The sequence below is a fragment of the Coturnix japonica genome, unplaced genomic scaffold (assembly GCF_054131305.1).
Source record: "Coturnix japonica strain WE unplaced genomic scaffold, WE-NBRP24 Scf060, whole genome shotgun sequence".
Taxonomy (NCBI): domain Eukaryota; kingdom Metazoa; phylum Chordata; class Aves; order Galliformes; family Phasianidae; genus Coturnix; species Coturnix japonica.
Window position 1 is genome coordinate 99,888 of NW_028188963.1, and position 27,143 is coordinate 127,030.

General features: G+C 50.1%; 1 protein-coding gene across 2 annotated transcripts in view; it reads left to right on the forward strand.

The window, feature by feature from the left end:
• Positions 1-1,893: 1,893 nt before the first annotated feature.
• Positions 1,894-27,143, forward strand: part of LOC146751923 (mitochondrial import receptor subunit TOM40 homolog) — a 36,505-nt gene continuing 11,255 nt past the window's right edge. The window contains exons 1-5 of one of the 2 annotated variants that reach the window (XM_085533396.1): positions 1,894-1,971; positions 5,298-5,554; positions 6,261-6,328; positions 9,297-9,389; positions 20,790-20,891. In XM_085533396.1, coding sequence (XP_085389522.1) covers positions 5,302-5,554; positions 6,261-6,328; positions 9,297-9,389; positions 20,790-20,891 — 516 coding nt within the window. In that variant the 5' untranslated portion in view covers positions 1,894-1,971; positions 5,298-5,301. The remainder of the gene's footprint in view (positions 1,972-5,297; positions 5,555-6,260; positions 6,329-9,296; positions 9,390-20,789; positions 20,892-27,143) is intronic. The other variant, XM_085533397.1, reaches the window with a different exon arrangement.

Sequence of the window (27,143 nt, forward strand, 5' to 3'; positions counted from 1 at the left end):
TGACACCCTTATGAATATTAATGAGCACTCTGAATATTGATGGCCATCTTATGAATATTAATGACGATATTCTGAATATTCACAGGTCCTTCTGAATATTAATGAGCCCAGTCTGAATACTAATCGATACTTTGGGCTAATGAATCCCTTATGAATATTAATGAGTCCTTTATGAATATTAAATAGGCATTTACTATTATGGGACCCCCCATTATTAATGCTCCCCCCCCCCATTATTAATAACCTCCCCATTATTAATTAATGACCCCCATTATTAATGACCCCCCATTATTAATGACCCCCCATTGTTAATTAATGACCCCCCCCATTACTAACGCCCCATTATTAATTAATGACCCCCATTAATTAATGACCCCCCATTATTAATAACCCCCCATTATTAATTAATAACCCCCCATTATTAATTGATTACCCCCCATTATTAATGACCCCCCCATTAATGACCCCCATTATTAATGTCCCCCCATTATTAATGTCCCCCCCCAATTATTAAAGACCCCCCCCCAATAATAAGGACCCCCCCCAATAATAGGGGCCCCCCCCATTATTAATGGTCCCCCCATTATTAATGACCCCCCCAGTATTAAAGACCCCCCCCCAATAATAAGGACCCCCCCATTATTAAGGACCCCCCCCCATCAATAATAGGGACCCCCCCCCCAATATTAAGGCCCCCCCAATAATAAGGACCCCCCCAATAATGCCCCCCCAATTATTAAAGACCCCCCCAATATTAAGGACCCCCCAAAGTATTAACCCCCCCAATAATTAGGACCCCCCCCAATATTAAGCCCCCCCCCCCAATAATAAGGACCCCCCCATCAATAATAGGGACCCCCCCCATATTAATGCCCCCCCCCATATTAATGCCCCCATTATTAAGGACCCCCCCCTACTATTAACGACCCCCCCAGTATTAAGGCCTTGGGGGTCCTGGGGGGTCTTTGGAAGCTTTGGGGTGGGGGGTTATGGGGGTCTTGGGGGAGACTATGGGGGGGTAATGGGGGTACTTGGGGGTCCTGGGGGGGTTATGGGGTGGTTATGGGGTTCTGGGGGGGGGGTTATAGGGGGGTATTGGGGTCTTGGGGGGGGTATGGGGGGATTTGGGGTTCCTATGTGTCTCTATGGGTCACTATGGGTCCCTATGGGGTGCTAAGGGGTCTCTATGGGTCTGTATGGGGCAGCTATGGGGCATCAGTAGTTCTCTATGGGTCTTAATGAGTTTTTATGGGTCTCTATGGGTCCCTATGGGTCTCTATGGGGTCTCTATGGGGTCTCTATGTGTCTCTATGGGTCCCTATGGGTCCCTATGGGGCTCTATGGGGCTCTATAGGGCTCTATTGAGTTCCTATGGGTCCCTATGGGTCTCTATGGGTCCCTCTGGGTCTCTATTGGTCTCTATGGGTCCCTATGGGTCTCTGTGTGTCCCTATGGGTCCCTATGGGTCTCTATGGGTCTCTATGTGTCTTTATGGGTTTCTATGGGTCCCTATGGGCCTCTATGGGGTCTCTATGGGTCTCTATGGGTCTCTATGTGTCTCTATGGGTCTCAATGGTTCCCTATTAATCCCTATGGGTTGCAATGAGTTTTCCAAGCCTCTAGGGGGCGCTCTATTAATCTCTATGTGTCTCTATGGGTCCCTATGGATTGCAATGAGTCCTCCAAGCCTCTAGGGGGCGCTCTATTAATCTCTATGAGTCTCTATGGGTCCTTATGAGTCTCTATGGGTCCTTATAGAGTCCCATTATGAGGCTCTCAGCCAATAGCGGACCAGCCGGAAGTGACGACACGCGCTTCTACCCGAGCGGAAGTAACGCTCATAGCGTGGGGGGGGGGGGAAGCGGAAGTAGCGTGGCGTCACACCGGAAAAGGCGTGGTCTCCCACCGGAAGGGGCGGGGCTTCCCACCGGAAGGGGCGGGGCTTGTTCAGAGCCGCGCGCTGTCCTGTAGGTGAGGACACCTGGGGGGGGGGGGGAGGGGCGGTAATGGGGGGCTATGGGGCGGGTATAGGGTTTAATGGGGGCTCTATGGGCTCTATGGGGCTCTATGGGGTCTATGGGGCCCTATGGGGCGGATATAGGGTTTAATGGGGGCCCTATGGGGCTCTATGGGGTCTATGGGGCTCTATGGGGTGGTTATGGGATTCTATGGGTCTTTATGGGGCTCTATGGGGTCTATGGGGCTCTATGGGGTCTATGGGGCTCTATGGGGCGGATATAGGGTTTAATGGGGGCTCTATGGGGATCTATGGGGCTCTATGGGGTCTATGGGGCTCTATGGGGTCTATGGGGCTCTATGGGGCGGATATAGGGTTTAATGGGGGCCCTATGGGTCTCTATGGGGCTCTATGGGGCGGGTATAGGGTTTAATGGGGGCTCTATGGGGTCTATGGGTCTGTATGCGGGTCTATGGGGTCTCTATGGGGCTCTATGCGGTCTATGGGGTCTGTGGGGCTGTATGGGGTCTCTATGGGGCTCTATGCGGTCTATGGGGTCTATGGGGCTGTATGGGGGTCTATGCGGGTCTATGGGGTCTCTATGGGGCTCTATGGGTGTCTATGGGGCTGTATGGGGGTCTATGGGGCTCCTATGGGGGTCTGTAGGGCTCTATGGGGTGCTATGTGGAGTCTATGGGTCTCTATGGGTCTCTATGGGGTCTCTATGTGTCTCTATGGGTCCCTATGGGGCTCTATAGGGTTCTATTGGGTTCCTATGGGTCCCTATGGGTCCCTATGGGTCCCTATGGGTCTCTATGGGTCTCTATGGGTCCCTTTGGGTCTATGGGGTCTCTATGGGGCTCTATGGGTCCCTATGGGTCTCTATGGGGTGTCTATGGGGCTCTATTGGGTTCCTATGGGGCTCTATGGGGTTCTATGGGTCTCTATGGGGTGGATATAGGGTTTAATGGGGGCCCTATGGGCGTCTATGGGGTGGTTATGGGGTTCTATGGGTCTTTATGGGGCTCTATGGGGTGTCTGTGGGTCTCTATGGGGTCTCTATGGGGGTCTATGGGGCGGATATAGGGTTTAATGGGGGCTCTATGGGTCTCTATGGGGTCTATGGGGCTCTATGGGGCGGATATAGGGTTTAATGGGGGCCCTATGGGGCTCAATGGGTCTCTGTGGGGCTCTATGAGGCTCTATGGGGCGGATATAGGGTTTAATGGGGGCCCTATGGGGGTCTGTGGGGTGGTTATGGGGTTCTATGCGGTCTATGGGGTCTATGGGGCTGTATGGGGTCTCTATGGGGCTCTATGGGTCTCTATAGGGCTCTATGGGGTTCTATGGGGCTCCTATGGGGGTCTGTAGGGCTCTATGGGGTGCTATGTGGAGTCTATGGGTCTCTATGGGTCTCTATGGGGTCTCTATGAGTCCCTATGGGGTCTCTATGGGGATCTATAGGGTTCTATTGGGTCCCTATGGGTCCCTATGGGTCTCTATGGGTCCCTTTGGGTCTCTATGGGTCTATGGGGTCTCTATGGGGCTCTATGGGGCTCTACGGGGCTCTATGGCTCCCTATGGGTCTCTATGGGGTGTCTATGGGGCTCTATTGGGTTCCTATGGGGCTCTATGGGGTCTATGGGGCTCTATGGGGTTCTATGGGTCTCTATGGGGTGGATATAGGGTTTAATGGGGGCCCTATGGGGGTCTATGGGGTGGTTATGGGGTTCTATGGGTCTTTATGGGGCTCTATGGGGTGTCTGTGGGTCTCTATGGGGCTGTATGGGGGTCTATGGGGCTCTATGGGGTCTATGGGTCTCTATGGGGTGTCTATGGGGCTCTATTGGGTTCCTATGGGGCTGTATGGGGGTCTATGGGGAGGATATAGTGTTTAATGGGGGTCCTATGGGGGTCTATGGGGTGGTTATGGGGTTTTATGGGGCTCTATGGGGGTCTATGGGGCGGATATAGGGTTTAATGGGGTCTCTATGGGGTCTATGGGGTGGATATAGGGTTTAATGGGGGCTCTATGGGGCGGATATAGGGTTTAATGGGGGTCTATGGGGTGGTTATGGGGTTCTGTGGGTCTTTATGGTGCTCTATGGGGGTCTATGGGTCTTTATGGGGCTCTATGGGGCGGATATAGGGTTTAATGGGGGCTCTATGGGGCTCTATGGGGTCTCTATGGGGTTCTATGGGTCCTTATGGGGCAATATGGGGCTCTATGGGGCGGATATAGGGTTTAATGGGGGCTCTATGGGTCTCTGTGGGGGTCTATGGGGCGGATATAGGGTTTAATGGGGGCCCTATGGGGGTCTATGGGGCTCTATGGGGTGGTTATGGGGTTCTGTGGGGGTCTATGGGGCCCTATGGGGCTGTATGGGGGTCTATGGGGCTCTATGGGGCGGATATAGGGTTTAATGGGGGCCCTATGGGGGTCTATGGGGTGGTTATGGGGTTCTATGGGTTTTTATGGGGCTCTATGGGGGTCTTTGGGGCCCTGTGGGGCTGTATGGGGGTCTATGGGGCTCTATGGGGCGGATATAGGGTTTAATGGGGGCTCTATGGGGCTCTATGGGGTTCTATGGGTCTTTATGGGGCTCTATGGGTCCCTATGGGTCTCTATGGGGCTCTATGGGGTCTATGGGTCCCTATGGGGTCCCTATGGGGCTCTATGGGGCCCTATGGGGCGGATATAGGGTTTAATGGGGGTCCCTATGGGGGTCTATGGGGTGGTTAATGGGTTCTATGGGTCTTTATGGGGCTGTATGGGGGTCTATGGGGCTCTATGGGGCGGATATAGGGTTTAATGGGGGCTCTGTGGGGGTCTTTGGGGTCTCTATGGGTCTCTATGTGTCTCTATGGGTCTCTATGGGGTCTCTATGTGTCTATGGGGTCACTTATGGGTCTATGGGATCTCTATGGGTCTATGGGGTCTCTATGGGTCTATGGGGTCCCTATGGGTCTCTATGGGTCTCTATGGGTCTCTATGGGGTCTATGTGGCTCTATGGGTCTCTGTGGGTCTCTATGGGTCTCTATGGGTCTCTATGGGTCTCTATGGGTCTATGGGGTCTCTATGGGTCTCTATGTGTCTCTATGGGGCTCTATGGGGCTCTATGAGTCTCTATGGGTCTATGGGGTCTCTACGGGTCTCTATGGGGTCTCTGTGGGTCTCTATAGGATCTCTATGGGTCTCTATGGGTCTCTATGGGGTCTCTATGTGTCTATGGGGTCTCTATGTGTCTATGGGGTCTCTATGTGTCTATGGGGTCTCTATGTGTCTATAGGGTCACTTATGTGTCTATGGGGTCTCACCCTGTTCTCTCTGCCCCACAGCTCTATGGGGTCGGTGTTGGCAGCTGGATCCCCCCCACCACCACCCCCCCCATCTATGGGGCTGTTGCCCCCCCCTTTGGCTCCCCCCCCCCCCCCAGGTCTCCCTATGGGGGGTAATGGGGCTGGGGGTGGGGGGGGGTCACTTGGGGGGCTGAGCCCCACAGGAGGACCCACATCATCCCAACATGGGGGGGGGGCTACAACGAGCCCCCTGCCCAACCCGGGGACCTTCGAGGAGTGTCATCGAAGGTGTAAAGGTGGGGGGGGGGTTATGGGGTGGGTTATGGGGTGGGGGGTGGGCTATGGGGTGTGGGGGGTTATGGGGGGGGTTATGGGGTTGGGGGGGGAGATATGGGGGGGGGGGGCACCTATGGGGTGGGGGGTGGTTATGGGGTGGGGGGTGGTTATGGGGTGAGGGGGGCTCTTATGGGGTGGGGGGGAGATATGGGATGGGGGGGGCACCTATGGGGTGTGGGGGGTTATGGGGTCGGGGGGGGTGGGTTATGGGGTGGGGGGGCACCTATGGTGTGGGGCGGGGAGATATGGGGGGGGTTATGGGGGATTGGGGGGGTCTAAAGTGGGGGGAGGGCACTTACGGGGGGGGGTTATGGGGTGGGGGGGGCATCTATGGGGGGTGGGGGTGATATGGGAGGGGAGATATGGGGTGGGGGGGCACTTATGGGGCAGCTATGGGGTGGGGGGGCACCAATGGGGTGGGTTATGGGGTGGAGGGGGGAGATATGGGGGGAGGGTTATGTGGGGGGGGGGGCACCTATGGGGTGGGGGGGAGATATGGGGGGGGTTATGGGGTTATGGGGGGGGGTTATGGGGTGGGGGGGAGATATGGGGGGAGGGTTATGGGGTGGGGGGGGGCATCTATGGGGGGTACCTATGGGGTAGGGGGGGGCTATGGGGCACCTATGGGTGACGCTGATCTATGGGGCGCCCCCCATCTCCCCCCAGAGCTGTTCCCGGTGCAGATGGAGGGAGTGAAGCTGACGGTGAACAAAGGGCTCAGCAACCACTTCCAGGTGCTGCTTATGGGGCAGCTGTGGGCACTTATGGGGCTGGGGGGGCACTTATGGGGCAGCTATGGGGCTGGAGGGGCACTTATGGGGTTGGGGGGGCACTTATGGGGCAGCTATGGGGCACTTATGGGGCTGGGGGGCGCTTATGGGGCAGCTATGGGGCTGGGGGTGCTTATGGAGCAGCTATGGGGCACTTATGGGGCTGGGGGGGCACATATGGGGCAGCTATGGGGCTGGAGGGGCACTTATGGGGTTGGGGGGGCACTTATGGGGCAGCTATGGGGCACTTATGGGGCTGGGGGGCGCTTATGGGGCAGCTATGGGACTGAGGGAGCACCTATGGGGCAGCTATGGGGCACTTATGGGGCTGGGGGGGCACATATGGGGCAGCTATGGGGCTGGAGGGGCACTTATGGGGTTGGGGGGGCACTTATGGGGCAGCTATGGGGCACTTATGGGGCTGGGGGGCACTTATGGGGCAGCTATGGGGCTGGGGGGGCACTTATGGGGCAGCTATGGGGCACTTATGGGGCTGGGGGGGCACATATAGGGCAGCTATGGGGCTGGAGGGGCACTTATGGGGTTGGGGGGGCACTTATGGGGCTGGGGGGCACTTATGGGGCAGCTATGGGGCTGGGGGGTGCTTACAGGGCAGCTATGGGACTGGGGGGGCACTTATGGGGGGCACTTATGTGGCAGCTATGGGGCTGGGAGGCACTTATGGGGCACTTATGGGGCTGGGGGGGCACATATGGGGTTGGGGGGGCACTTATGGGGCAGCTATGGGGCACTTATGGGGCTGGGGGGCACTTATGGGGCAGCTATGGGACTGAGGGAGCACCTATGGGGCAGCTATGGGGCACTTATGGGGCTGGGGGGCCACATATGGGGCAGCTATGGGGCTGGAGGGGCACTTATGGGGTTGGGGGGGCACTTATGGGGCAGCTATGGGGCACTTATGGGGCTGGGGGGCACTTATGGGGCAGCTATGGGACTGAGGGAGCACCTATGGGGCAGCTATGGGGCACTTATGGGGCTGGGGGGCACTTATGGGGCAGCTATGGGGCTGGGGTTGCTTATGGGGCAGCTATGGGGCTGGGGGGTGCTTATGGGGCAGCTATGGGACTGGGGGGACACTTATGGGGGGCACTTATGGGGCAGCTATGGGGCTGGGGGGCACTTATGGGGCACTTATGGGGCTGGGGGGCACTTATGGGGCACTTATGGGGCTGGGGGGGCACATATGGGGCAGCTATGGGGCTGGAGGTCACTTATGGGGCTGGGGGTCACTTATGGGGCAGCTATGGGGCACTTATGGGGCTGGGGGGGCACTTATGGGGCAGCTATGGGGCTGGGGGGCACCTATGGGGCACTTATGGGGCTGGGGGGGCACATATGGGGCAGCTATGGGGCTGGAGGGGCACTTATGGGGTTGGGGGAGCACTTATGGGGCAGCTATGGGACTGGGGGGCACATATGGGGCAGCTATGGGGCACTGAGGGAGCAGCTATGGGGCACTTATGGGGCTGGGGGGGCACATATGGGGCAGCTATGGGGCTGGGGGGCACCTATGGGGCAGCTATGGGGCTGGAGGTCACTTATGGGGCTGGGGGGGCACTTATGGGGCAGCTATGGGGCACTTATGGGGCAGCTGTGGGGCTGCTATGGGGCAGCTGTGGGGCTGCTATGGGGCAGCTATGGGGCTGGGGGGCACTTATGGGGCAGCTATGGGGCTGGGGGGCACTTATGGGGCAGCTATGGGGCTGCTATGGGGCAGCTATGGGGCTGCTATGGGGCTGGAGGTCACTTATGGGGCTGGGGGTCACTTATGGGGCACTTATGGGGCAGCTATGGGGCACTTATGGGGCTGGGGGGGCACTTATGGGGCAGCTATGGGGCACTTATGGGGCTGGGGGGGCACTTATGGGGCAGCCATGGGGCTGGGGGGGCACTTATGGGGCAGCTGGGGGGCACTTATGGGGCTGGGGGGCACTTATGGGGCAGCTATGGGACTGAGGGGGCACTTATGGGGCTGGGGGGCACTTATGGGGCAGCTATGGGACTGAGGGGGCACTTATGGGGCTGGGGGGGCACTTATGGGGCAGCTATGGGGCACTTATGGGGCAGCTATGGGGCTGGGGGGGCACTTATGGGGCTGGGGGGCACTTATGGGGCAGCTATGGGACTGGGGGGGCACTTATGGGGCTGGGGGGCACTTATGGGGCAGCTATGGGGCTGGGGGGGCACTTATGGGGCAGCTATGGGGTGGCTATGGGGCAGCTGGGGGGCTGGGGGGGCACTTATGGGGCACTTATGGGGCTGGGGGGTGCTTATGGGGCAGCTATGGGGCTGGGGGAGCACCTATGGGGCAGCTGTGGGGCACTTACGGGGCAGCTGTGGGGCTGGGGAGGCACTTAAGGGGCTGGGGGTCACTTATGGGGCAGCTATGGGGCACTTATGGGGCAGCTGGGGGGCTGGGGGGGCACTTATGGGGCTGGGGGTGATGCTTATGGGGCAGCTATGGGACAGCTGTGGGGCTGCTATGGGGCAGTAATGGGGCTGGGGGGGCACTTATGGGGCACTTATGGGGCTGGGGGGCACTTATGGGGCACTTATGGGGCTGGGGGGGCACTTATGGGGCAGCTATGGGGCTGGGGGGTGCTTATGGGGCAGCTATGGGACTGGGGGGGCACTTATGGTGGGCACTTATGGGGCAGCTATGGGGCTGGAGGTCACTTATGGGGCTGGGGATCACTTATGGGGCAGCTATGGGGCACTTATGGGGCACTTATGGGGCTGGGGGTCACTTATGGGGCAGCTATGGGGCACTTATGGGGCTGGGGGTCACTTATGGGGCAGCTATGGGGCTGGGTGGGCACTTATGTCTGAAAACATCCATTTTTGGCATGTTCAAAAATGTCTATTTTCGGAGGTGATTTTTGGGCTAAAAAAGGTGGCTTTTGGTTACTAGGTGAACCACACGGTGTCTCTGAGCACGGTTGGGGACTCAGCGTATCATTTTGGGGCCACTTACGTCGGGGGGCAGCAAGTGGGACCCAATGAGGTGAGATTTGGGGTGAAAAAGGGCAATTTTGGGCAAATTTGGGTCAAAAATGGGGATTTTGGGGTGAAAAGGTGGGATTTTGGGGTCAGAAATGGGGGATTTAGGGTCAAAATGGGTGGAAAAAGGGGGTTTTGGGGGGGAAAAAGGGGGGTGGGGGCAACAAGTGGGACCCAATGAGGTGAGATTTGGGGTGAAAAAGGGCCATTTTGGGCAAATTTGGGGTCAAAAATGGGGATTTTGGGGTGAAAAAGTGGGATTTTGGGGTCAGAAATGGGGGATTTTGGGGTGAAAAAGTGGGATTTTGGGGTCAGAAATGGGGGATTTGGGGTCAAAATGGGTGGAAAAAGGGGGTTTTGGGGGGGAACAATGGGACCCAATGAGGTGAGATTTGGGGTGAAAAAGGGCGATTTTGGGCAAATTTGGGTCAAAAATGGGGATTTTGGGGTCAGAAATGGGGGGTTTTGGGGTGAAAAAGTGGGATTTTTGGGTCAGAAATGGGGGATTTGGGGTCAAAATGGGGTGAAAAAGGGCAATTTTGGGCAAATTTGGGGTGAAAAAGTGGGATTTGGGGTCAGAAATGGGGGATTTTGGGGTGAAAAAGTGGGATTTTGGGGTCAGAAATGGGGGATTTGGGGTCAAAATGGGGTGAAAAATGAGGATTTTGGGGTAAAAGTTGAAGGGTTTGGGGGGATTTGGGGGTGAAAAAGGGGCATTTTGGGTCAAAAATGGGGGATTTGGGGTCAAAATGGGGTGAAAAAGGGCAATTTTGGGCAAATTTGGGGGGGAAAATGGGGATTTTGGGGTGAAAAAGTGGGATTTTGGGGTCAGAAATGGGGGATTTGGGGTCAAAATGGGTGGAAAAAGGGGGATTTGGGGGGGAAAAAGGGGGGTGGGGGGCCCTGATGAGGTCGGTTTTGGGGTGAAAAAGTGCAATTTTGGGCAAATTTAGGGGGAAAAATGGGGATTTTTGGGGTGAAAAAGTGGGATTTTGGGGTCAGAAATGGGGGATTTGGGGTCAAAATGGGGTGAAAAATGAGGATTTTGGGGTAAAAGTTGAAGGTTTTGGGGGGATTTGGGGTGAAAAAGGGGAATTTTGGGGTCAGTAAATGGGGGATTTGGGGTCAAAATGGGGTGAAAAAGGGCAATTTTGGGCAAATTTGGTGGGGAAAAGTGGGATTTTGGGGTCAAAAATGGGGGATTTGGGGTCAAAATGGGTGGAAAAAGGGGGTTCTGGGGGGGGAAAAGGGGGGTGGGGGGCAACAAGTGGGACCCAATGAGGTGAGATTTGGGGTGAAAAACGGCCATTTTGGGCAAATTTGGGTCAAAAATGGGGATTTTTGGGTCAGAAATGGGGGGTTTTGGGGTGAAAAAGTGGGATTTTGGGGTCAGAAATGGGGGATTTGGGGTCAAAATGGGTGGAAAAAGGGGGTTTTGGGGGGGAACAATGGGACCCAATGAGGTGAGATTTGGGGTGAAAAAGGGCCATTTTGGGCAAATTTGGGGTCAAAAATGGGGATTTTTGGGGGGGAAAATGGGGATTTTGGGGTGAAAAAGTGGGATTTTGGGGTCAGAAATGGGGGATTTGGGGTCAAAATGGGGTGAAAAATGAGGATTTTGGGGTAAAAGTTGAAGGTTTTGGGGGGATTTGGGGTGAAAAAGGGGAATTTTGGGTCAAAAATGGGGGATTTGGGGTCAAATGGGGCGAAAATGGGCAATTTTGGGCAAATTTGGGGGGGAAAAGTGGGATTTGGGGTCAAAAATGGGGGATTTTGGGGTGAAAAAGGGGGATTTTGGGGTCAGAAATGGGGGATTTTGGGGTGAAAAAGTGGGATTTTGGGGTCAGAAATGGGGGATTTGGGGTCAAAATGGGGTGAAAAATGAGGATTTTGGGGTAAAAGTTGAAGGTTTTGGGGGGATTTGGGGTGAAAAAGGGGAATTTTGGGTCAAAAATTGGATATTTTGGGTCAAAAATGGGGGATTTGGGGTCAAAATGGGGCAAAAAATGGCAATTTGGGGCAAATTTGGTGGGGAAAAGTGGGATTTGGGGTCAGAAATGGAGGATTTTGGGGTGAAAAAGTGGGATTTTGGGGTCAGAAATGGGGGATTTTGGGTCAAAATGGGTGGAAAAAGGGGGTTTTGGGGGGGAAAAAGGGGGATGGGGGGCAACAAGTGGGACCCAATGAGGTGAGATTTGGGGTGAAAAAGGGCGATTTTGGGCAAATTGGGGGGGAAAATGGGGATTTTTGGGGTGAAAAGGTGGGATTTGGGGTCAGAAAATGGGGGATTTTGGGTCAAAATGGGTGGAAAAAGGGGGTTTTGGGGGGGAACAATGGGACCCAATGAGGTGAGATTTGGGGTGAAAAAGGGCCATTTTGGGCAAATTGGGGTCAAAAATGGGGATTTTGGGGTCAGAAATGGGGGATTTTGGGTCAAAATGGGGTGAAAAATGAGGATTTTGGGGTAAAAGTTGGGGGTTTTGGGGGGATTTGGGGTGAAAAAGGGGCATTTTGGGTCAAAAATTGGATATTTTGGGTCAAAAATGGGGGATTTGGGGTCAAAATGAGGCAAAAAAGGGCAATTTTGGGCAAATTTGGTGGGGAAAAGTGGGATTTGGGGTCAGAAATGGAGGATTTTGGGGTGAAAATGGGGGATTTTGGGTCAAAATGGGTGGGAAAAGGGGGATTTGGGGGGGAAAAAGGGGGTGGGGGGAAACAAGTGGGACCCAATGAGGTGAGATTTGGGGTGAAAAAGGGGCATTTTGGGCAAAGTTGGGTGAAAAATGGGGATTTTGGGGTCAAAATGGGGATATTTGGGGTGAAAAGTGGGTTTTTGGGGTGAAAATGGGGGATTTTGGGTCAAAATGGGTGGAAAAAGGGGGTGGGGGGCAACAAGTGGGACCCAATGAGGTGAGATTTGGGGTGAAAAAGGGCCATTTTGGGCAAATTTGGGTCAAAAATGGGGATTTTTGGGTCAAAATGGGGGGAAAAATGGATTTTGGGGGTGTAATTGTGGGGATTTGGGGGCGAAAATGGGGTTTTGGGGGTAATTTGGGGGGAAAAGTTGGATTTTGGGGTCAAAAACGGGGAATTTGGGTCAAAAACTGGGGAAATTGGGGGGAAAAAGGGCGATTTGGGGCAAATTGGGGAGATTTTGGGGTGAAAAAGGGGGATTTGGGGAGATTGGGGGAAAAAACTGGGATTTTGGGGTCAAAAATGGGATATTTGGGGTCAAAATGGGGATTTTGGGGGTGAAAAAAGGCAATTTGGGGCAAATCGGGGGGGAAAAGGGGGATTTTGGGTCAAAAATGGGGGATTTTGGGTCAAAATGGGAGGAAAAATGGATTTTGGGGGTGTAATTGGGGGGATTTGGGGGCGAAAATGGGGTTTTGGGGGTAATTTGGGGGGGAAAAGGTGGATTTTGGGGTCAAAAAGGGGGAATTTGGGGTCAAAAATGGGGAATTTGGGTTGAAAAATGGGGATTTTGGGGGTGAAAAAGTGGGATTTTGTGGCAAAATGGGGTGAAAAATGAGGATTTTGGGGTAAAAGTTGAAGGGTTTGGGGGGATTTTGGGGTGAAAAAGGGGAATTTTGGGTCAAAAATTGGATATTTTGGGTCAAATATGGGGGATTTGGGGTCAAAATGGGGCGAAAAAGGGCAATTTTGGGCAAATTTGGTGGGGAAAAGTGGGATTTGGGGTCAGAAATGTGGGATTTTGGGGTGAAAAAGTGGGATTTTGGGGTCAGAAATGGGGGATTTTGGGGCAAAATGGGTGGAAAAAGGGGGATTTGGGGGGGAAGAATGGGACCCAATGAGGTGAGATTTGGGGTGAAAAAGGGCGATTTTGGGCAAATTGGGGTCAAAAATGGGGATTTTGGGGTCAGAAATGGGGGATTTTGGGGTGAAAAAGTGGGATTTTGGGGTCAGAAATGGGGGATTTGGGGTCAAAATGGGTGGAAAAAGGGGGTTTTGGGGGGGAAAAAGGGGGGTGGGGGGCCCTGATGAGGTCGGTTTTGGGGTGAAAAAGTGCAATTTTGGGCAAATTTAGGGGGAAAAATGGGGATTTGGGGTGAAAAAGTGGGATTTTGGGGTCAGAAATGGGGGATTTGGGGTCAAAATGGGGGGAAAAATGAGGATTTTGGGGTAAAAGTTGAAGGTTTTGGGGGGATTTGGGGTGAAAAAGGGGCATTTTGGGTCAAAAATTGGATATTTTGGGTCAAAAATGGGGGATTTGGGGTCAAAATGGGGCAAAAAAGGGCAATTTTGGGCAAATTGGGGGGGGGAAAGGGTGGTTATGGGGGGAAATGAGGGTTTTGGGATGAAAAAGGGGGATTTGGGGTCAAAATGGGCGGAAAAGGGGGGATTTTGGGGTCAAAATGGGGATTTTTGGGAGTTTAAAGGGGATTTTGGGTCAAAAATGGGGAATTTTGGGTCAAAATGGGAGGAAAAAGGGATTTTGGGGGTGTAATTGGGGGGATTTGGGGGCGAAAATGGGGATTTTGGGGAAATTTGGGGGGGAAAAGGTGGATTTTGGGGTCAAAAAGGGGGAATTTGGGTCAAAAACTGGGGAATTTGGGGAGAAAAAGGAGGATTTTGGGGTGAAAAAGGGGAATTTTGGGCAAATTGGGGGGAAAAGGGTGTTTTGGGGGGAAAAGGGGCCATTTTGGGCAAATTTAGGGGGGGAAATGGGGGTTTTGGGGGTGAAAAATGGGGGATTTGGGGTCAAAAATGGGCAGAAAAATGGGGATTTGGGGTCAAAATGGAGATTTTTGGGGTAAAAAAGTGCGATTTTAGGCAAATTGGGGGGGGAAATGGGGATTTTTTGGGGAAATGGGGATTTTAAAGAGGAAATGGGGGGATTTTGGGGTCAAAATGGGGGATTTGGGGTCAAAATGGGGGGAAAAAGTGGATTTTGGGGAGCTATGGGGGATTTTGGGGTGAAAAAGAGGGATTTTGGGGTCAACATGGGGGGGGGGAATGGGACTCTTGGGGGTGAAAATGGGCATTTTGGGGGGCAAAAAGGGGGATTTGGGGTCAAAATGGGTGGAAAAATGGGGATTTTGGGGTCAAAATGGGGATTTTGGGGGTGAAAAGTGGGATTTTGGGTCAAAAATGGGGAATTTTGGGTCAACATGGGAGGAAAAAGGGATTTTGGGGGTGTAATTGGGGGGATTTGGGGGCGAAAATGGGGATTTGGGGGTAATTTGGGGGGGAAAAGGTGGATTTTGGGGTCAAAAAGGGGGAATTTGGGGTCAAAAACTGGGGAATTTGGGGTGAAAAAGGGCGATTTGGGGCAAATTGGGGAGATTTTGGGTTAAAAAGGGGGATTTGGGGAGATTGGGGGAAAAAACTGGGATTTTGGGGTCAAAAATGGGATATTTGGGGTCAAAATGGGGATTTTTGGGGGTGAAAAAAGGCAATTTGGGGCAAATCGGGGGGGAAAAGGGGGATTTTGGGTCAAAAATGGGGAATTTTGGGTCAAAATGGGAGGAAAAAGGGATTTTGGGGGTGTAATTGGGGGGATTTGGGGGAGAAAATGGGGATTTTGGGGTAATTTGGGGGGGAAAAGGTGGATTTTGGGGTCAAAAAGGAGGAATTTGGGTCAAAAACTGGGGAATTTGGGGTGAAAAAGGGCGATTTGGGGCAAATTGGGGAGATTTTGGGGTGAAAAAGGGGGATTTGGGGAGATTGGGGGAAAAAACTGGGATTTTGGGGTCAAAAATGGGATATTTGGGGTCAAAATGGGGATTTTTGGGGGTTGAAAAAGGCAATTTGGGGCAAATCGGGGGGGGGAAGGGGGATTTTGGGTCAAAAATGGGGAATTTTGGGTCAAAATGGGAGGAAAAAGGGATTTTGGGGGCGAAAATGGGGATTTTGGGGTAATTTGGGGGGGAAAAGGTGGATTTTGGGGTCAAAAAGGGGGAATTTGGGTCAAAAACTGGGGAATTTGGGGTGAAAAAGGAGGATTTTGGGGTGAAAAAGGGGAATTTTGGGCAAATTGGGGGGAAAGGGTGTTTTGGGGTGAAAAAGGGGAATTTTGGGCAAATTTAGGGGGGGAAATGGGGGTTTTGGGGGTGAAAAATGGGGGATTTGGGGTCAAAATGGGGGAAAAAAGTGGATTTTGGGGAGGTATGGGGGATTCTGGGTTGAAAAAGAGGGATTTTGGGGTAATTTGGGGGGGAAAAGGTGGATTTGGGGGTGAAAAAGGGGGAATTTGGGTCAAAAACTGGGGAATTTGGGGTGAAAAAGTGCGATTTGGGGCAAATTTGGGAGATTTTGGGGTGAAAAAGGGGGATTTGGGGAGATTGGGGGAAAAAACTGGGATTTTGGGGTCAAAAATGGGATATTTGGGGTCAAAATGGGGATTTTTGGGGGTTGAAAAAGGCAATTTGGGGCAAATCGGGGGGGAAAAGGGGGATTTTGGGTCAAAAATGGGGAATTTTGGGTCAAAATGGGAGGAAAAAGGGATTTTGGGGGCGAAAATGGGGATTTTGGGGTAATTTGGGGGGGAAAAGGTGGATTTTGGGGTCAAAAAGGGGGAATTTGGGTCAAAAACTGGGGAATTTGGGGAGAAAAAGGGCGATTTTGGGGTGAAAAAGGGGAATTTTGGGTCAAAAATTGGATATTTTGGGTCAAAAATGGGGGATTTGGGGTCAAAATGGGGCAAAAAAGGGCAATTTGGGGCAAATTGGGGGGGGAAAGGGTGGTTATGGGGGGGAAATGGGGGATTTTGGGATGAAAAAGGGGGATTTGGGGTCAAAATGGGTGGAAAAATGGGGATTTTGGGGTCAAAATGGGGATTTTTGGGAGTTTAAAGGGGATTTTGGGTCAAAAATGGGGAATTTGGGGTCAAAATGGGAGGAAAAAGGGATTTTGGGGGCGAAAATGGGGATTTTGGGGTAATTTGGGGGGAAAAGTTGGATTTTGGGGTCAAAAAGGGGGAATTTGGGTCAAAAACTGGGGAATTTGGGGAGAAAAAGGAGGATTTTGGGGTGAAAAAGGGGAATTTTGGGCAAATTGGGGAGAAAAGGGTGTTTTCAGGTGAAAAAGGGGAATTTTGGGCAAATTTGGGGGGGGAAATGGGGGTTTTTGGGGGTGAAAAATGGGGGATTTGGGGTCAAAATGGGGGAAAAAAGTGGATTTTGGGGAGGTATGGGGGATTTTGGGGTGAAAAAGAGGGATTTTGGGGTCAACATGGGGGGGGAATGGGACTTTTGGGGGGGAAAATGGGCATTTTGGGGGGCAAAAAGGGGGATTTGGGGTCAAAATGGGTGGAAAAATGGGGATTTTGGGGTCAAAATGGGTGGAAAAATGGGGATTTTGGGGTCAAAATGGGGATTTTTGGGGGTGAAAAGTGGGATTTTGGGGGTGAAAATGGGGGATTTGGGGATGAAAAAGGGCAATTTGGGGAGAAAAAGGGGGATTTTGGGGTGAAAAAGGGAGAATTTGGGTAAATTGGGGAGAAAAGGGTGTTTTGGGGTGAAAAAGGGCAATTTTGGGCAAATTTGGGGGGGGAAATGGGGGTTTTGGGGGTGAAAAATGGGGGATTTGGGGTCAAAAATGGGCAGAAAAATGGGGATTTGGGGTCAAAATGGAGATTTTTGGGGTAAAAAAGTGCGATTTTAGGCAAATTGGGGGGGGGGAAATGGGGATTTTTGGGGGAAATGGGGATTTTAAAGAGGAAATGGGGGGATTTTGGGGTCAAAATGGGGGATTTGGGGTCAAAATGGGGGAAAAAAAGTGGATTTTGGGGAGGTATGGGGGATTTTGGGGTAAAATAGTGCGATTTTGGGCAAATTTGAGGGGGGAATGGGACTTTTGGGGCTGAAAATGGGCATTTTGGGGGGCAAAAAGGGGGATTTGGGGTCAAAATGGGTGGAAAAATGGGGATTTTGGGGTCAAAATGGGGATTTTTGGGGGTGAAAAGTGGGATTTTGGGGTGAAAATGGGGGATTTGGGGATGAAAAAGGGCAATTTGGGGAGAAAAAGTGGGATTTTGGGGTGAAAAAGGGGAATTTTGGGCAAATTGGGGGGGAAAGGGTGTTTTGGGGTGAAAAAGGGGAATTTTCGGCAAATTTAGGGGGGGAAATGGGGGTTTTGGGGGTGAAAAATGGGGGATTTGGGGTCAAAAATGGGCAGAAAAATGGGGATTTGGGGTCAAAATGGGGGAAAAAAGTGGATTTTGGGGAGGTATGGGGGATTTTGGGGTGAAAAAGGGGGATTTTGGGGTCAACATGGGGGGGGGGAATGGGACTTTTGGGGGTGAAAATGGGCATTTTGGGGGGCAAAAAGGGGGATTTGGGGTCAAAATGGGTGGAAAAATGGGGATTTTGGGGTCAAAATGGGGATTTTTGGGAGTTTCAAGGGTATTTTGGGTCAAAAATGGGGAATTTTGGGTCAAAATGGGAGGAAAAATGGATTTTGGGGGTGTAATTGGGGGGATTTGGGGGCGAAAATGGGGATTTTGGGGTAATTTGGGGGGGAAAAGGTGGATTTTGGGGTCAAAAAGGGGGAATTTGGGTCAAAAACTGGGGAATTTGGGGTGAAAAAGGGCGATTTGGGGCAAATTGGGGAGATTTTGGGGTGAAAAAGGGGGATTTGGGGAGATTGGGGGAAAAAACTGGGATTTTGGGGTCAAAAATGGGATATTTGGGGTCAAAATGGGGATTTTGGGGGTGAAAAAAGGCAATTTGGGGCAAATCGGGGGGGAAAAGGGGGATTTTGGGTCAAAAATGGGGAATTTTGGGTCAAAATGGGAGGAAAAATGGATTTTGGGGGTGTAATTGGGGGTTTTGGGGGCGAAAATGGGGATTTTGGGGTAATTTGGGGGGGAATAGGTGGATTTTGGGGTCAAAAAGGGGGAATTTGGGTCAAAAACTGGGGAATTTGGGGAGAAAAAGGGCGATTTTGGGGTGAAAAAGGGGAATTTTGGGCAAATTGGGGGGAAAAGGGTGTTTTGGGGGGAAAATGGGCCATTTTGGGCAAATTTAGGGGGGGAAATGGGGGTTTTGGGGGTGAAAAATGGGGGATTTGGGGTCAAAATGGGGGAAAAAAGTGGATTTTGGGGAGGTATGGGGGATTTTGGGGTGAAAAAGGGGGATTTTGGGGTCAACATGGGGGGGGGAATGGGACTTTTGGGGGTGAAAATGGGCATTTTGGGGGGCAAAAAGGGGGATTTGGGGTCAAAATGGGTGGAAAAATGGGGATTTTGGGGTCAAAATGGGGGTTTTGGGGAGTTTAAAGGGGATTTGGGGTGAAAATGGGGAATTTTGGGTCAAAATGGGAGGAAAAAGGGATTTTGGGGGTGTAATTGGGGGGATTTGGGGGCGAAAATGGGGATTTTGGGGTAATTTGGGGGGGAAAAGGTGGATTTTGGGGTCAAAAAGGAGGAATTTGGGGTCAAAAATGGGGAATTTGGGTTGAAAAATGGGGATTTTGGGGTGAAAAAGGGAATTTTGGGCAAATTGGGGGGAAAAGGGTGTTTTGGGGGGAAAAGGGGCCATTTTGGGCAAATTTAGGGGGGGAAATGGGGGTTTTGGGGGTGAAAAATGGGGGATTTGGGGTCAAAATGGGGGAAAAAAGTGGATTTTGGGGAGGTATGGGGGATTTTGGGGTGAAAAAGGGGGATTTTGGGGTCAACATGGGGGGGGCAATGGGACTTTTGGGGGTGAAAATGGGCATTTTGGGGGGCAAAAAGGGGGATTTGGGGTCAAAATGGGTGGAAAAATGGGGATTTTGGGGTCAAAATGGGGATTTTTGGGAGTTTAAAGGGGATTTTGGGTCAAAAATGGGGAATTTTGGGTCAAAATGGGTGGAAAAATGGGGATTTTGGGGGTGTAATTGGGGGGATTTGGGGGCGAAAATGGGGATTTTGGGGTAATTTGGGGGGGAAAAGGTGGATTTTGGGGTCAAAAAGGGGGAATTTGGGTCAAAAACTGGGGAATTTGGGGAGAAAAATGGGGATTTTGGTTGAAAAAGGGGAATTTTGGGCAAATTTGGGGGGGAAATGGGGGTTTTGGGGGTGAAAAATGGGGGATTTGGGGTCAAAATGGGGGAAAAAAGTGGATTTTGGGGAGGTATGGGGGATTTTGGGGTGAAAAAGGGGGATTTTGGGGTCAACATGGGGGGGGAATGGGACTTTTGGGGGTGAAAATGGGCATTTTGGGGGGCAAAAAGGGGGATTTGGGGTCAAAATGGGTGGAAAAATGGGGATTTTGGGGTCAAAATGGGGGTTTTGGGGAGTTTAAAGGGGATTTGGGGTGAAAATGGGGAATTTTGGGTCAAAATGGGAGGAAAAAGGGATTTTGGGGGTGTAATTGGGGGGATTTGGGGGCGAAAATGGGGATTTTGGGGTAATTTGGGGGGGAAAAGGTGGATTTTGGGGTCAAAAAGGGGGAATTTGGGTCAAAAAGTGGGGAATTTGGGGAGAAAAAGGGCGATTTGGGGCAAATTGGGGAGATTTTGGGGTGAAAAAGGGGGATTTGGGGAGATTGGGGGAAAAAACTGGGATTTTGGGGTCAAAAATGGGATATTTGGGGTCAAAATGGGGATTTTTGGGGGTGAAAAAAGGCAATTTGGGGCAAATCGGGGGGGAAAAGGGGGATTTTGGGTCAAAAATGGGGAATTTTGGGTCAAAATGGGAGGAAAAAGGGATTTTGGGGGTGTAATTGGGGGGATTTGGGGGCGAAAAAGGGGTTTTGGGGGTAATTTGGGGGGAAAAGGTGGATTTTGGGGTCAAAAAGGGGGAATTTGGGTCAAAAACTGGGGAATTTCGGGTGAAAAAGGAGGATTTTGGGGTGAAAAAGGGGAATTTTGGGCAAATTGGGGGGAAAAGGGTGTTTTGGGGGGAAAAGGGGCCATTTTGGGCAAATTTAGGGGGGGAAATGGGGGTTTTGGGGGTGAAAAATGGGGGATTTGGGGTCAAACTGGGGGGAAAAAGTGGATTTTGGGGAGGTATGGGGGATTTTGGGGTGAAAAAGAGGGATTTTGGGGTCAACATGGGGGGGGAATGGGACTTTTGGGGGTGAAAATGGGCATTTTGGGGGGCAAAAAGGGGGATTTGGGGTCAAAATGGGGGGAAAAATGGGGATTTTGGGGTCAAAATGGGGATTTTTGGGGGTGAAAAGTGGGATTTTGGGGTGAAAATGGGGGATTTGGGGATGAAAAAGGGCAATTTGGGGAGAAAAAGGGGGATTTTGGGGTGAAAAAGGGAGAATTTGGGCAAATTGGGTTGGGGGGATGGAGGGGAATTTAGGGTGGAATATGGTGGATTTTGGGTCACAATGGGGTATTTGGGGGTTATTTGGGCTGAAAAAGTGGGTTTTTTCCCTGAAAAAGCCCCAAAATTGCCCTTTTTCCCCCCAAAAAAACCCCAAAATCGCCTTTTTTTGCCCCAAAAATTCAGGCGTTTCCGGTGCTGGTTGGTTCTATGGACGGCAGCGGCAGCCTCAGCGCCCAACTGCTCCATCTGCTCACCCCCAACATCAGGGCAAAGCTGGCATGTCAGGTCCCAAAATCGCCTTTTTTTACCCCAAAATGGGGCCTTGGGGGGTGGGGAGGATGTTTTGGGGTCAGTTCTGCCTCTTTTGGGTCCCTTTATGGGGGTTGGGGGGGTTAAAATGGGTTTTAGGGGCATTTTAGGCTCATTTTGGGGCCATTTGGGGAAAGTAATTTTTTTGCCCAAAATCGCCCAAATTTGGGTCATTTTGGGTCAATTTAGGCTGTTTTGATCGATGATGGGACCCCAAAGTTAATGTTTTGGGGGTCATTTGGGGGTATTTGGGGCTCATACGGGGCATTTTAGGCTCATTCTGGGTCCATTTGGGGAAAGTAATGTTTTTGCCCAAAATCGCCCAAATTTGGGTCATTTTGGGTCAATTTGAGTCATTCTGATCAATGATGGGACCCCAAAGTTGATGTTTTTGGGCTCATTTTGGGCAATTTTAGGCTCATTTGGGCTCATTTTGGGGCCCTTTGGGTCCTTTCTGTGCTCCCTATTCTGGCCTGTCAGGTCCCAAAATCGCCTTTTTTTACCCCAAAATGGGGCCTTGGGGGGGGGGGGGGGATGTTTTGGGTTCAGTTCTGCCTCTTTTGGGTCCTTTGATGGGGGTTGGGGGGGGTTAAAATGGATGGAAATGGGGGTTTTAAGGGGGTTTTTTGGGCTGGGGTCATTTGGGGAAAGTAATGTTTTTGCCCAAAATCGCCCAAATTTGGGTCATTTTGGGTCAATTTGAGTCATTCTGATCGATGATGGGACCCCAAATTTGATGTTTTTGGGCTCATTTTTGGGTCTTTTAGGATATTTTAGGGTCATTTAGTGTCATTTTGGGTCCGTTTGGGGTCATTTGGGGAAAATAATGTTTTTGCCCAAATCTGCCCAAATTTGGGTCATTTTGGGTCACTTTGAGTCATTTTGATCAGTGATGGGACCCCAAAGTTGATGGTTTTGGGGTCATTTTTGGGTCTTTTAGGATATTTCAGGGTCATTTAGTGTCATTTTGGGTCCATTTGGGGTCATTTGGGGAAAATAATCTTTTTGCCCAAAATCACCCAAATTTGGGTCATTTTGGGTCACTTTAAGCCATTTTAATCACTCTTGGGACCCCAAATTTGATGTTTTTGGGCTCATTTTGGGGTCTTTTAGGATATTTTAGGGTCATTTAGTCTCATTTTGGGTCCGTTTGGGGTCATTTGGGGTCATTTGGGGAAAGTAATTTTTTTGCCCAAAATCGCCCAAATTTGGGTCATTTTGGGTCAATTTAAGCCATTTTAATCACTCTTGGGACCCCAGATTTGATGTTTTTGGGGTCATTTTGGGGTATTTTGGGCTCATTTGGGCTCATTTTAGGGCCTTTTGGGTCCTTTCTGTGCTCCCTATTCTGGCCTGTCAGGTCCCAAAATCGCCTTTTTTTACCCCAAAATGGGGCCTTGGGGGGCGGGTCTGGGGGTGGAAGGGAGTTTTGGGGTCAATTCTGCCTGTTTTGGGTCCTTTTATGGGGGTTAAAATGGATGGAAATTGGGCTTTTTAAGGGGGTTTTTTGGGCTGGGGTCATTTGGGGAAAGTAATGTTTTTGCCCAAAATCGCCCAAATTTGGGTCATTTTGGGTCAATTTGGGCTGTTTTGATCGATGATGGGACCCCAAAGTTGATGTTTTTGGGGTCATTTTTGGGTCTTTTAGGATATTTCAGGGTCATTTAGGCTCATTTTGGGTCCGTTTAGGTCCATTTGGGGAAAATAATGTTTTTGCCCAAAATCGCCCAAATTTGGGTCATTTTGGGTCAATTTGAGTCATTTTAATCAATGATGGGACCCCAAAGTTGATGTTTTCAGGGTCATTTTTGGGGTATTTTGGGCTCATTTTGAGACTCGTTTTGGGTCTATTTCGGGTCATTTGGGGAAAGTAATGTTTTTGCCCAAAATCGCCCAAATTTGGGTCATTTTGGGTCACTTTGAGTCATTCTGATCAATGATGGGACCCCAAAGTTGATGTTTTTGGGCTCATTTTGGGGTCTTTTAGGATATTTCAGGGTCATTTAGGCTCATTTTGGGTCCATTTGGGGTCATTTGGGGAAAGTAATGTTTTTGCCCAAAATCGCCCAAATTTGGGTCATTTTGGGTCAACTTGGGTCATTTTGATCAATGATGGGACCCCAAAGTTGATGTTTTTGGGGTCATTTTGGGGTCTTTTAGGATATTTTAGGGTCATTTAGGCTCATTTTGGGTCCATTGGGGGTCATTTGGGGAAAGTAATGTTTTTGCCCAAAATCGCCCAAATTTGGGTCATTTTGGGTCAATTTGAGTCATTCTGATCAATGACAGGACCCCAAAGTTGATGTTTTTGGGCTCATTTTGGGGTCTTTTAGGATATTTTAGGGCCATTTTGGGTCCGTTTGGGGTCATTTGGGGAAAGTAATGTTTTTGCCCAAAATCGCCCAAATTTGGGTCATTTTGGGTCAATTTGAGCCATTTTAATCACTCTTGGGACCCCAAACTTGATGTTTTTGGGGTCATTTTGGGGTCTTTTAGGATATTTTAGGGTCATTTTGGGTCCATTTGGGGTCATTTGGGGAAAGTAATGTTTTTGCCCAAATCTGCCCAAATTTGGGTCATTTTGGGTCAATTTAGACCTTTTACATCCATGACAGAACCCCAAACTTGATGTTATTGGGGTCATTCTGGGGTCTTTTAGGATATTTTAGGGTCATTTGGTGTCATTTGGGGTCCATTTGGGGTCATTTGGGGAAAGTAATGTTTTTGCCCAAAATCGCCCAAATTTGGGTCATTTTGGGTCAATTTGGGTCATTTTGATCAATGATGGGACCCCAAAGTTGATGTTTTTGGTGTCATTTTTGGGTCTTTTAGGATATTTTAGGGTCATTTAGGCTCATTTTGGGTCCGTTTAGGTCCATTTGGGGAAAATAATGTTTTTGCCCAAAATCGCTCAAATTTGGGTCATTTTGGGTCACTTTGAGTCATTCTGATCGATGATGGGACCCCAAAGTTGATGTTTTCGGGGGCATTTTAGGGCCATTTTGGGTCCATTCGGGTCATTTGGGAAAAGTAATTTTTTTGCCCAAAATCGCCCAAATTTGGGTCATTTTGGGTCAATTTAGGCTGTTTTGATCAATGACAGGACCCCAAAGTTAATGGTTTTGGGGTATTTTGGGCTCATTTGGGCTCATTTTGGGGCCTTTTGGGTCCTTTCTGTGCTCCCTATTCTGGCCTGTCAGGTCCCAAAATCGCCTTTTTTTACCCCAAAATGGGGCCTTGGGGGGGGGTGGGGGTGTTTTGGGGTCAGTTCTGCCTCTTTTGGGTCTTTTGGATGGGGGTTGGGGGAGTTAAAATGGGTTTTAGGGGCATTTTAGGCTCATTTTGGGGCCATTTGGGGAAAGTAATGTTTTTGCCCAAAATCGCCCAAATTTGGGTCATTTTGGGTCAATTTGCCTCATTTTGATCAATGACAGGACCCCAAAGTTGATATTTTTGGGCTCATTTTTGGGTATTTTAGGCTCATTTGGGCTCATTTTGGGGCCCTTTGGGTCCTTTCTGTGTTCCCTATTCTGGCCTGTCAGGTCCCAAAATCGCCTTTTTTTACCCCAAAATGGGGCCTTGGGGGGGGGGGAGGGTGTTTTGGGGTCAATTCTGCCTCTTTTGGGTCTTTTGGATGGGTTAAATTAGGGTTTTGGGGCTCATTTTAGGCTCATTTTGGGTCCATTTAAGGAAAGTAATGTTTTTGCCCAAATCTGCCCAAATTTGGGTCATTTTGGGTCAATTTAGACCTTTTACATCCATGACAGGACCTCAAACTTGATGTTTTTGGGGTCATTTTGGGGTATTTTAGGATATTTTAGGGCCATTTTGGGTCCATTTGGGGTCATTTGGGGAAAGTAATGTTTTTGCCCAAAATCGCCCAAATTTGGCTCATTTTGGGTCAATTTGGGCTATTTTGATCAATGATGGGACCCCAAGGTTAATGTTTTTGGGGTCATTTTGGGGTATTTTGGGCTCATACGGGGCATTTTAGGCTCATTCTGGGTCCATTTGGGGAAATTAATGTTTTTGCCCAAAATCGCCCAAATTTGGGTCATTTTGGGTCAATTTGGGTCATTTTGATCAATGATGGGACCCCAAAGTTGATGTTTTCGGGGTCATTTTTGGGGTATTTTGGGCTCATTTTGAGACTCGTTTTGGGTCTATTTCGGGTCATTTGGGGAAAGTAATGTTTTTGCCCAAAATCGCCCAAATTTGGGTCATTTTGGGTCACTTTAAGCCATTCTAATCACTCTTGGGACTCCAGATTTTACGTTTTTGGGCTCATTTTGGGGTATTTTAGGCTCATTTGGGCTCATTTTGGGGCCTTTTGGGTCCTTTCTGTGTTCCCTATTCTGGCCTGTCAGGTCCCAAAATCGCCTTTTTTTACCCCAAAATGGGGCCTTGGGTTGGGGGGGGGATGTTTTGGGGTGAATTCTGCCTCTTTTGGGTCCTTTTATGGGGGTTAAAATGGATGGAAATGGGGGTTTTTAAGGGGGTTTTTTGGGCTGGGATCATTTGGGGAAAGTAATGTTTTTGCCCAAATCTGCCCAAATTTGGGTCATTTTGGGTCAATTTGAGTCATTCTGATCAATGATGGGACCCCAAAGTTGATGTTTTTGGGGTCATTTTTGGGTCTTTTAGGATATTTTAGGGTCATTTTGGGTCCATTTGGGGTCATTTGGGGAAAGTAATATTTTTGCCCCAAAATCGCTCAAATTTGGGTCATTTTGGGTCACTTTAAGCCATTTTAATCACTCTTGGGACCCCAAATTTGATGTTTTTGGGCTCATTTTGGGGTATTTTGGGCTCATTTGGGCTCATTTTGGGGCCCTTTGGGTCCTTTCTGTGCTCCCTATTCTGGCCTGTCAGGTCCCAAAATCGCCTTTTTTTACCCCAAAATGGGGCCTTGGGGGGGGGGAGGATGTTTTGGGGTCAGTTCTGCCTCTTTTGGGTCTTTTAATGGGGGTTGGGGGGTTGAATTGGGTTTTATGGGGCATTTTAGGCTCATTTTGGGGCCATTTGGGGAAAGTAATGTTTTTGCCCAAAATCGCCCAAATTTGGGTCATTTTGGGTCAATTTGAGTCATTCTGATCAATGATGGGACCCCAAAGTTGATGTTTTTGGGGTCATTTTTGGGTCTTTTAGGATATTTTAGGGTCATTTAGTGTCATTTTGGGTCCGTTTGGGGTCATTTGGGGAAAGTAATGTTTTTGCCCAAAATCGCCCAAATTTGGGTCATTTTGGGTCAATTTAAGCCATTTTAATCACTCTTGGGACCCCAGATTTGATGTTTTTGGGGTCATTTTGGGGTATTTTGGGCTCATTTTGAGACTCATTTTGGGGCCTTTTGGGTCCTTTCTGTGTTCCCTATTCTGGCCTGTCAGGTCCCAAAATCGCCTTTTTTTACCCCAAAATGGGGCCTTGGGGGGTGGGTCTGGGGGTGGGAGGGAGTTTTGGGGTCAGTTCTGCCTCTTTTGGGTCTTTTGGATGGGTTAAATTGGGGTTTTGGGGCTCATTTTAGGCTCATTTTGGGTCCATTTAAGGAAAGTAATGTTTTTGCCCAAAATCGCCCAAATTTGGGTCATTTTGGGTCAATTTGAGTCATTCTGATCAATGATGGGACCCCAAAGTTGATGTTTTTGGGGTCATTTTGGGGTCTTTTAGGATATTTTAGGGTCATTTAGTGTCATTTTGGGTCCGTTTGGGGTCATTTGGGGAAAGTAATGTTTTTGCCCAAAATCGCCCAAATTTGGGTCATTTTGGGTCAATTTGGGTCATTTTGATCAATGATGGGACCCCAAAGTTGATGGTTTTGGGGTCATTTTTGGGTCTTTTAGGATATTTTAGGGTCATTTAGGCTCATTTTGGGTCCATTTGGGGCCATTTGGGGAAAGTAATGTTTTTGCCCAAAATCGCCCAAATTTGGGTCATTTTGGATTACTTTGAGCCATTTTAATCACTCTTGGGACCCCAAATTTGATGTTTTTGGGGTCATTTTGGGGTATTTTAGACTCATTTGGGCTCATTTTGGGTCCCTTTGGGTCCTTTCTGTGTTCCCTATTCTGGCCTGTCAGGTCCCAAAATCGCCTTTTTTTACCCCAAAATGGGGCCTTGGGGGGGGGGGGAGGATGTTTTGGGGTGAATTCTGCCTCTTTTGGGTCCTTTGATGGGGGTTGGGGGGGGTTAAAAGGGATGGAAATGGGGTTTTTTAAGGGAGGTTTTGGG